Below are 11843 nucleotides of genomic sequence, written 5' to 3'. Positions count from 1 at the left end.
CTTGGTTACACTAGTGTGGCTCTGTGGTGGGTAGTGTGGTCCCAGCGTGCCTCAGATTTATGCTCTGACAGAAATCCTTCAAATGCAAGGTTGGTTTTACTTCTAAATGATTCTGTCAACACAGACATTCACATGGACAGTCTGGTGTAATAATAGATTAGTTTCGGGTGTTTTGTGGAGTGGGTAAGACTGTTTTTAGTGGCAGATGCACTAGTCTAACACCAGCGACCTCAGTGTAACCCACGTCAAGAAGCCCACTTCTGGTTACAACCTTAATGTGGCGGGACAACTTTCTTTAAGTTCCAGCATCACTTTACACTCAGGCACTCCTGCTCCTCTCCTACAGTGTTAACCACGCTCCTGCTCAACTATTTGGATGGAAACTATTAACACTGTGGATCTAACAAAGATAACCAAGTGGATTTATTCAACTCCCGGTCCCCTCAATTACTGCCCAATAATCAGATTTTTATTTTTTATTTTTTTCTACTGGATCACTCTGCTGCAATACTACAACCTACAACTGGATGGCGAGTAAACAGTTCCCCGCATGATTGCAGTAGGACCTAACAAACACTTTCATAACCCCTGAACCCACTGACTTTTTGTTTGGATTACCATATTTTCGGAGCTATTAGAGGCGCTCTTAAGCCTCCAGCTCCATCAAAAAAGGACTGAGCAGCTCACAATCCAGAGCGCCGTATACACGAATCCACTGGGGTGTCCCAGCACGACTTCAGTAAACTACAAAGCCACACCACCCACAGAACACACAAACACACACGGAGCAGACAGCGACCGCACAACGAAACACACCCACAGACACACTCATCACTCCACACCGACGAGGAACGGAACGGAGGAACGAACCAAAAAAGCGAGTGCAATGTGCCACTTCTAGACACGACTGAACAACTGAGTCACTGCGAACACGCCGACAATCCGTTGGTCCCAGACAGCACCCTCCCTACACGCCACAACTGAACAAAGCCCAGAGTCACCGTGAACACCACAAACAAACAAAACCACTCACCCATCACACTGTTGGGTTTCCTTTAAAGTCCAGTGCGATTTATTTGTGAAAAAAGTTTGAAAATGGACCATTTAATGACAGTGAGTCTTATAATCCAGAGCGACTAATAGCCCAGAAAATACGGTACAATAGCTCAAACTGAACATTTCGATAACTCAAATGGATCATAACATTTTCGATAACTGCTTATGAACTGAACTTTGCACTTTTGAGTCTTATTGTCTGTGTCATTTCACACACAATGATTGAATTGATTGTATTTAATTGACCTTGACTATCAACTGTTCTGGAGACCTGGAGCATGTTTTGGGTTGATGGGGGAAACCAGAGCACCCAGAGGAAACCCATCCAGACACAGGGAGAAACATGCAAACTCCACACAGAAAGGCCCGGGCGACCCGGAGATTGAACCTGGAACCTTCTTGCTGTGAGGCATGAGTGCCAGCCACTCAGCCACCGTGCCGCCACAATGTGTGTGTGTGTGTGTGTGTGTGTTAGTTTCAGAGTAGTTAGTTCCTCCCTGCAGATATAAGGAAGTGTCACCAGTGTCTGACCAGAACTGAAGAAGCAGCTTGGATGAGCTGCGAAACTTCTTCAACCAAACTAACTTTTGTCCGGTCGACAAACTGAATTTTCTCCTCGCCATGGATTCTACCTGGACGACTGAGGGATTCTTCATACAGAAAAAGAACAAACTTTAAGTCTCTCATTTCATTTTTGACCTATAATTATGAAAAAAAATAACACTCAAAATCTTGATAAAATTGCCATATCTTAGAAAGTTATGAAGACAGAGATATACAATTACCAAAAGATGCACAATAGCAGCATTTATATTCAACTTTTATTTGAGAAAAACTGATTTCTCTTATGGACACTGTTAGGATGGAACTTAAGAGACTTGGTGAACCCAGTAGATTTTATCCAACTGAGCAAATATTCCACAGATTTCCTTTTATTTGGTATTGTCACATTTTAAAATTGGGTACAAGTTGAATTTCTGACAGATGATGCACTCTAAAGTCCAGTGTTTTTGTATTTAATTAGCATCACAATTATTATTTGATTTGAACACACTTACTTTGTATCTGGAGGCACAGTTAAGGCCATGTTTAAAAATCTGACACACATTTCCTTTAAAGATCACGTTTCTGGTGAAGGACCTGTCCCCTGTTTTCTCACCGCATGTCACCTGCGTTCATTTTGCCAATTTCCATGGAAACGACAATACCAGGCCAAGTTAAATGTCAGCTCTGTGTAAAGGAGACCGGCTCACTGTATTAATGCCGTCTGTTCCCATTTTTAAATCAATAAAAACACCTTTAATGGAAACATTGCAAGATACACATAATGTCTTATTCACTACAAGAACCACACAACAACAGTACAGAATAAAGACATTTCTTGGTGATGTGGATGGATGTGGATGGATGTGGATGGATGTGGATGGATGTGGATGGATGTGGGTGGATGTGGGTGGATGTGGTGGCTGGGTGGACACTCAGGACGGGGCTCAGGTGGGCAGCCCGGCCCTTTCACCATTTAGAGAAGAAAGAGAATGTGAAATGTCAAACGATGTGAGGTGATGATGAAGAGGAGCTCGGACTGACGCCATCCTCCAGAAGGGTTACAGCAGCGTTAGTATCAGCATAGAGCTGTGTGTGTGTGTGTGTGTGTGTGTGTGTGTGTGTGTGTGTGTGTGTGTGTGTGTGTGTGTGTGTGTGTGTGTGTGTGTGTAGAGGGCACCAGAGCAGAGCACTTCCTGCATAAACTCTATGTGAACGCTCTGATCCAAAGAGTGTTTAAGTTGATGTGACTTCAGTTCAGTAGTTGTTGTTCAGTTCCGCACTCTTCTCTCCAATTTATGTCTCTCTTTTTTAATTTTAATCTTCATGATTATTTATGTTTTGATTTGTTTTTATTATGATTTTAATGTATTTCTTATTCTGTAAAGCACTTTGAATTACTTTGTGTACGAATTGTGCTGTACAAATAAACTTGCCTTGCCTTCAGTTTTGCAGCATATGAAATAATAAATGATATATGAAAGTCAAAAGTCACTTTTAAAACAATGTGCCTCTCTCTACTCTCCAAACTCAGTCAAACAAAAAACTTGAATCCAAAACTACACTGTCCATGTCTCCAACATAATATTATAATATTAATTTGATCTTTTTTTGTGAAGGGAACACCACCTGGGGGAGTGTTATTGTTTTGCCTGGAATACTTCATAGTAATCTGCGTCATAGATAGATGCACATTAAGTGTGTGTATCTCCTGAGAACGAGACACACGTGTGCAGGCACCAACAACACCAGACTCAGAGCACAGATACAGTGTGTAGAGCAGGAACAAGTCAGTGTTTACACACTCATCACTGGGATTCATTTGGGCTTCTCTTTGTTTGAGCATTTCAAAAGAAATTGTAATTATGTTAACTGGACAAAAGACAAAAGACAAAAGACAAAAGACAGGACATGACTCTAACACAGGACATCACCATAACACACAGACGCCTGTAAATCCACACTACCACCACACCAAGTGTGGACACAGCTTCTTATTCAAAAAGGAAAATATTCAAATATATATATAAATATTAAAAATATATAAAATATTCAAATCCTTAAAGTATACACTCTGCTTTGTTGACAGCCTTGACCCTTGACCTTCTCTCAGAGAGTTTCATGATGAAGTCTCCTGAAATGGTTTTCACGTCACAGTTGTGCCATGTCAGGGTCAAGAATCCTGAAATTACAAAGCAGGGTTCAAAGTAAAAGGGTTAAGGCTGTTTTAAAAATCTAAAACAAGTTTGGAGATATTTTGTCCACATGTGTGATGTCTTCAGTGAGACTCTACAGTGTAAATAATCATAAAAATAAAGAAGAAACAGGATAAAAAAGTGTGTGTGCACTGTTGTCTGGTCATGTACACACAGGCTATAGGCACACAAACTTTATTATTCCCAGCTCAGCACAGACAGCACTGAAGCAGCTTAAATGAGGCAAAAATACAGTCGCTGTTCCCTTTAAGAAAGACCAAAATCCATCTTCATCAGACTGAGTCAGCTCCCACTCGTTTCAGGCTGCTGCTAAAGCCAATGGAACCGTTCATCACTGACACTGAGTCCTAGCGCCCCCTCTGTCTGTGTGTTGTACACACAAGCAGATGAAACAGCTTGTTTTCTGCACAGGATCTGGAACTGCAAACGGAACTAAAGCAACATGTTTTCTACTAAAATGTGTGCATGGTCTTTTAATACCACTGTCTACTGTTCCTGGTCCTTTTGGACAGTTTTAGTACATTTGCTGCTTTGTGTTCAATTTTTATTATTAATTTATTTATTTTTAATAAAAATTAGACCTGCCTCCAGTGGTCTCCAATTTCCTCTCATCTTTACAAACCTGATGTGATGTGCAGGAGATACATTAGGGAGATAAACACTGATTGTGAGGGTAGGAGGACTCAGTGCATCAAAAAGAAAAATGAAACTAATAAAACATGTTAATACTTCATTTTCTGTGAATATAGCATTTTCAAAACAATAAACGTAAAATGTTATGTGTTACCCATAGAAGTGTAATCAGGGAGTAATAAAGATGAAGCAGTAACATCTCAAGCAGTTGGTGGTTTCTCACAGTAAAAGTTACACAGTGCCTCTTTAAATGATATAAAATACCGTACAAGAAATGAATGTTAAAATAAATGACACTTGACCAAATGTTTAAAAGTGTGACTCCTCAGAAGAGCCGTTTATTCTCAAACCTCCACACGCTCACCTCATTAACTCATGGACACTCTCTGTTCAAGTAAGACACATCTCATATCATCTCATATCATCTTCATCATCTCTTCTTCATATGATCATCTCAGTGTTAGTGATGATAAAATTGTCCAGTGTGTCTCATGTTCCATACAGCTGCATGTTTAGTCTGCTGAGGCCACCAAAAGAAAACAAAAGAAAACACAGGGACACAGGGTTGCACAATAGAACAAAGACCTGTACATGAATCTGTTAATGCTCCATCCATATCACACAGAACCAGATATACTGTAGCACCTCTTGTATGTGACAGATTTTGACTTCGTCCTGATGTATTGTGACATATTGTGAATTTAACACAGCTCTGTTTCTTAGTCCTGATAGGTCTGTTTGATTTGTCTGTTTGGGTGCCTTGGATCCAGAACACACACCTAGAACCTAGTCTGATTCATCAGCCGGTTTCACTTCATGCCTGACCTCGCATTAGGATTCGTTTGCACGATGGTAGGCGGGGACTTTTTTAATTTAACCAATCACTGCTATTTGGTAATGACGTATGTAATGCGCCGGAACACTCAGCGGTGTCCAAGTAATCACCAGCACAATAGTAAACACAGCAGAGAGTGAACATGTCTGTCTGCTGTTTCTGTGAGGTGAACTTGCGAATTAAAGGTGCAATAAAAAATGAGAAGTTTGTATCATCTACATCCATCACGACGCTTTGTTTACCATTGTGCTGAACCACAAAAGGGACCCAGACAGACGTGACAACTTTAACATCATGGCTTCACAGCTCACAGCCGACTGGCCAGTGCACGGTCTACATCTTCTGGTGTTCTTGTAAATCGTCTAGTGCAGACATGTCAAACTCAGGCCTGGGGACCAAATTTGGCCCATGAAATATTTATACTTGACCTGAGAGATCAAATCAAATGTGTATTAGAGCTGCCCACCGGCTACAGATACAGATAGACTATAGAGACATTATTTAAACTTTTGTTATTATTTTATATTCTGCTTGTTCTGGATTCAGTGTTTAAGCAAAACTATTATTAAACATTTATTTTAATAACAAAAGGTTTAACATTACAGATGCTGTTGAAATTTTTCAATAAATATTTAGTTTGGGCCAGGACTTAGTCCCAGTTTTTAATTTTGGTCTCTGTGTATTTGAGTTTGATTCTCCTGGTCTGGTGTATTCTGATTCCTGACCTAGTCGCTGGAGAGAAATGAAGTTGAGCCGAGGCACTAGGTGGCGCCAATCTGGCTACACTTCTCCAATAGTTTCTACAGATTTGAGTCTGGTCACCGGTAAATGTCCCCGACATTCATGGTCTGTCAGTCAAAACAAATACAGCTGCTCATGAGAAAAAAAAACATAATTTTCAACATATGATTTTTGCAGAATCAGTGAGCAAAGCACTAAACTCTGTTCATGTGAGGTGAGAGAAATGTGATTTTGTGTGGCCAATGAGCTCCTTTGTTTCACATGCGTCACTGAAATAAGCAAATCTGATTGGATGGCTGTGTTTGGTTCTGGCTCGAGACGTGATGGAGGAAGCGGTGACCAGACCGATATCCCACTGTCGAAAAAATACACAGAGATTTTAAGTCTAGACTTGCAAGGCATTTTTTTTGGTGCTGATTAGTTGTTTTTTTTTTTTTTACATGGTTGGACTATTAAATTAAAGAATTATTTTATTTCAAATTGAACTCAAAATGTTGTAATACTGTCAAAAGGATTGCAATATTCAACATGGTTATTGAATATTCCATTTGAACTTTGCAGCCCTAGTTTCAATTTCAACATTAGTGATTAGATGAAGACATAACGAAAGAATAACTATTTCTGATTTAGCTACAAGAAAAAAAAAGAAGAAATATGGCACATTTAACAGAAAAAGCACAGTGTTTTTCACAAATCAGTAACATTTAAACAAGTGTCGATTTGCACAGAAGGAACGGGACAATAAAACAAAATCATGAATCTTTATGACAAGGAGAGCAGTCACTGGTGGAAGCTCATTGGAAGTTCAGTTTCGATTTTTTTTCACAGACAAGAAAGTAGTTCCTCCCGTATTGACTATGGACGTCCACCAGAGGCTTAGGAGAGTGAGTCCTGCTTTCACAATAAGAGCAGATTCTTCAAAACCCTGGATGAAGGAGGAGCGAGCCACACATCAATACCTCACACTGGGACTCAAGTTCTCCCAGTATTGATTTGGAGAATTAATCTGTATCAAGAAATAGTTTGAAGCTTTGAGAATTCCAACCAGAGACCTTGGGTATGAGGTATGAGTGCTGATTTTCTACATAGACCCAGGTTTTAGACTCAAGTAGCATGTGAATAGCAGAATTAAAGCAGATGTATAGTGTTTGTGTCTGCGCTATAATTATAATCTATGACATCCGTGGATCATGTTAGAATTTGGACAATTTAAATCACAATGGATCTAAAATGAAACAAGTCCGCTGACATCTGCACTGGATTTTTGTTTTTCATTTGTGTCAAAATGACTAAGGCTACATTCAGACTGCAGGGCTTAACACTCAATTTGGATTTTTTGTGAAATCCGATGTTTTTGAAAGGTCGTTCACATTTCCAATTAAATGTGACTTGTATGTGATCTCCAGTGTGAACATTAAACGACCCAAAAGTGTCCCGCATGTGCACTGGAGACACGACGACGTCAACCACAGCGAGCGTCTCTGTGTTTAAACATGGACGCAGCATTGAGCATCTGGAGATTTTAAAGTTCCTCTCGTACCGGAGCCAGAACATGAACAACTTACTTGTTTTAAGGAGGAGATTGAGAAGGAGAAGGACGAGGTTTTTGGTCGTGGTGTTTTGTGGGGCAGCGGCAGCGACGTCTGTTGAAAGGAACGTGTGGATGTGGAGACGGAGCCAAGAGTGGTGAGTGGAGATGTGCTTCACTTCAGTGACATGGAGTTCATTAACAATTTTCACCTACTTCAGTGCAGAATAGTGACATTTGTGGCTTGTTGATTGACGTGTAGGTGGATGAATGCACTTTGGCCGTTCAGACTGAAGTCACATGTCAAAAGATCAGATATGTATCAATTTCAGGAGCACATATCCAAGTGTCCTGGGTCACATTTGAAAAAATCGGATCTGTGTCGTTCAGACTGACATTAAAAGATCAGATACAGGAACATAGAGGCCAAAAATTGGATTTGGGTCACTTCAGGCTGCAGTCTGAATGACACAGATCCGATTTTCTTCAAATGCGACCGAGGCCACTCGGACATGTGCTCCTAAACAAATCTTTTATCATGTGACTTCAGTCTGAATGGTCAGGTCACATTCATCCCACCTACACGTCAGGCTCAGAGTCTCGTCAATGAAGGAAAAGCGAGGTTAGTGAGTTTATTAATATTTGGGGGAATCGCTGTATTCAGGCCAAATTAGAGGGGTCTTATCGGAACCGGGCGTTTTTTGGGTTAGGGTTAGGGATTACCAAAGAAATGTCTGAGCGCAGCTACAGGCAGTCCTGACTCCAATGCCAACAAAAAATAAAATGTCTGTGAGCCAAATACAAGGAGGCTAAAGAGTCAAACAAACGAAGCGGCTGTGGAAGTGTAACCTGTCCATTTTACCAACAACCATATTTTGGGAGACAATCCCAGAGTTTAGGATACTTCTGTAAACCCTGAGCACGCTCGCTGTGTGTGACAATGTTGTGTCTTTTGAGGCGTTTAAAGTTCACACTGGAGATCACATACAAGTCACATTTAATTGGAAATGTGAATGACCTCGCAAAAAAATCGGATTTCACAAAAATCTGAATTGAGCATTAAGTCTGAAAGTGGCCTAAGTGATTCTGCCTAATCCTACATGTGTCATAGATTAAGAAAATATAAGTAGAGAAGGAAGTCCGTACATCACTTTGGTGTGTACTGGTGGAGGTGAAAACAGCGTAGACTGGAGTGACGTCTTGAACCCAGGAGAATAAGGACGACTCAAACATGCAGGAATTACTCCAAATACAACTTCAGAGGATCAGTGAGAAGGGGAAAGAACTATAACATGGTTCAAAGCTCTGAAAAGCTCATTTTGCACTACATGTCTCCTTTAAATAAAGTAATAAAGACAAAGCACTTGGATGCTTTTTAACATCAGCAGACCAGTGACAGTAAAGTACACAAAATCTCAAACCCTGCACCAACAAATAATAATAAAATAATAATAAATATGGATGACTCATATATTTTCTTCATTTGCTTTCAGCGCTGAAACAGTCAGAGTCCTTTAGTCCAGAGACCAGCTCTAGAACATTCTTCACGAAGAACTGAGGGATTGGAGAACCAAATCCCGTGATGGACAGATCCCGGAGTGCGCTGCCTCACGGGGGTCAGTAGTGCTAGTGCAGATGAGCGGGTTAACTTCTCTTTGTGCAGACTTTCATTCAGAATTTCACCCTCATTTTAGTATTTGTATTTATTTTAGGTGCTGTAGCTGATTTATACGGTCTTAAAAATGTAAAAAAAACAACCAAAAAAAAAAGCTGAACTAGTTCATTTAGAGGTCCAGAGTTATTTGTCACTTACCTTATGTATTCTGAGCATCTTAATTATTCAGAGTGATGAGTTTATAAGCAGACAGAACCCAATTTTTCCATGTATTTCAGCAATATTTGTCTTGCTCCAATACTCGTCCTGGTGAATAATGAGGATGCTCAGAATGCATAAGGTAAGTGAAGAATAACTTTGGATTAGGGATGGGCATTCGATAAAATTTTCTTCATCTGGAGAATTAACGATCGATAATCGATTAATCATTAATGTTTTTATATTAAAATGATCATCATTATTATGACTATCTGCACCACTAATCTACATAAATAAATTCAACTTTACGACATATAAACCATAACCACTCTAGAGCCACATCAGCCCGTTAGACATTAGAATGTGTTTAATTCAGCTGTGTGCAAGTCTCACAGAAACAAAACTTAAAACTTCATGGCTCATTTGCATAAACTAAGCGAAGAAAAAAAACAGCTCTTGTGTCGCTGATGTGATTCAAATTCTGTTGGATTAAAGGACATGACTCAGTGGAATACAGGTTAGTGTGACCAGATTTGCGTTTGTCAAAACCAGGACTCCGTACGGGGGGAGGGAGGTGGGGCCTCGTCATCGACATTGAGCGACTCTCACCTGGCAAAACTTTTTCATGTTTTTCGGTGTCCTGGTACTTTGAGGTCTCTTGACACCGCCACTGGACACGAAACATATGTGCTGCTTTGTACACTGTGCACATGACTCACACTTGTCTTGACCGGGATGGAGAGCGGGTAATTTCTGGTACAAGTCATCGTTAAATGCGCATTTGTTCTTCGGCACGTTGCAGGCTGACCGACTGTTTGTGTCTCGCTCCTTCTGAGCGCAGAGAGAACTACAAGAGACATCAGTTTAATGGCCCAGCGAAAGGTAATGAAAACCTGAACATTTGCATCACTTTATAAAAAATAAACCCAGACGGCCAGGACAAGACACAAAAAACAGACATGTCTGGGGAAAAATGGACGTTTGGTCACCCTACACACCCTACACAGCAACCTCCATTCGGTTTGTCGATTAAAAATGAACGGAATCGACAAAATTCTTAATGATCAATTATCGATTAATCGACTAATCATGCCCATCCCTAGACAGAACCCAATTTTTCCATGTATTTACTGCACTCATCCCGGTGAATAATGAGGATGCTCAGAATGCATAAGGTAAGTGAAGAATAACTTTGGACCACTGCAAACGGTTTCAAATGAACTAGTTCTGGTTTTCACATTTAAAATAAAAAAAACGTTCCAGCTAAAGGCAGAAAGAGGATCCCGTTGGTATTTCACTGCATGTTATTAACTGTGATTTGAACATAGTATGAAACAAATCTTACTCTTTCTCTGTTTAAATCAGGTACAGCACCTTGAAATTTGATCAATATTATTAAAACCAGTGAGAAATTCCAAAAACATAGACCTACTCTATCATTTTAAACCAGTCAAAACTTGTCAAATCAAGATTAAGATTCTGAATTGTAGTGAACAAAACACCCAAAGTTCGTCCTTAGCTTTCAAAGACTCCTCCATCTCCTCTCAGATAAATACTTCTACTGTAAATCATGTTTCTTTTGCTACTAAACTCTGTATGTGGTCTTTGAATAATCTTATCTACTGTTCCCACTTCTTTTTTGGCAAACTTTAGTGCAAACTTAAAAGTTAATTTGCAGCTTTGTGTTCAAAAAGAGTCAAAAACCTGCCCCAAAAGTCTGTGCTGCCTCCTGTGGCCACTGCAATTCCAAGTGCTACGTGACATCACACAGAATTCCCTTGATTGCACCCAGGCTTTTCTGATGCAAACACTTGGCTGCAGGGGCAGAGTTAGAAGTGTGGGAGGGCGTCTGTGTTATTTGGGGGGAGGGTTCCAGACGGGCAGGGGGTGGGCCTCCGTGTTGAAGACCACCTTGTCCAGATTGAGCAGGTCCATGTCATCGGAGAAGAGAAGGAACAGGTACTTGAGTGTTTCTCCCAAAAAGAAGCTCTCCATCTTGTCCCTGGGAGCCGGGTTGACGGGGTCGCGCACGTTGTTGATGGACGTGTAGCCTCCGCTGGGAACCTGACACAAGAACAGACCTGGGTTAGACTGAGCAATGTTGATAGAGCTGTAGTCACTGTGAAACATTGCAATATGTTTTAATAATAGAATTCTCTTCAAATTTCACATTTTAAATATGTCCAGAAACCAAAAAACTCAAATACTGACAAACAAATCCAAGAATTACATTTCAGAGCATGTTTGTGCAGATCTAAACTACAGAGTGAGCCGCTTTTATGAAGAATAAGACAGAATATATAAGAAGGAAATTGTGGTACTTTTTGCAGCCTTTGCAATTTGCTCCATTTAAATTGCAATTTGGGTTCAAATTTAATCTTGCAGCCACACTAGTTGTGTTTTGCCCAACACACAAACATTGCAGAATATACTGCATGAAAAATACAGATTTCTTCTGGTTTGAAAATGTTATTTCTG

At 40.2% G+C, this 11843-nt stretch overlaps 1 protein-coding gene across 2 annotated transcripts in view; it reads right to left on the bottom strand.

Moving 5' to 3' along the window:
* Positions 1-4756: 4756 nt before the first annotated feature.
* Positions 4757-11843, bottom strand: part of LOC110164288 (endoplasmic reticulum mannosyl-oligosaccharide 1,2-alpha-mannosidase-like) — a 75860-nt gene continuing 68773 nt past the window's right edge. For both annotated transcript variants that reach the window (XM_055153407.1, XM_055153408.1), the window contains exon 14: positions 4757-11429. In XM_055153407.1, the coding sequence (XP_055009382.1) occupies positions 11220-11429 (210 nt within the window). In that variant the 3' untranslated portion in view covers positions 4757-11219. The remainder of the gene's footprint in view (positions 11430-11843) is intronic.

Source organism: Boleophthalmus pectinirostris, unplaced genomic scaffold (assembly GCF_026225935.1).
Source record: "Boleophthalmus pectinirostris isolate CB_2022bp ecotype Guang Dong unplaced genomic scaffold, ASM2622593v1 HiC_scaffold_18, whole genome shotgun sequence".
Taxonomy (NCBI): domain Eukaryota; kingdom Metazoa; phylum Chordata; class Actinopteri; order Gobiiformes; family Gobiidae; genus Boleophthalmus; species Boleophthalmus pectinirostris.
Note: the sequence above shows the minus strand (reverse complement) of the source record. Positions and strands in the feature narration are given on the sequence as shown.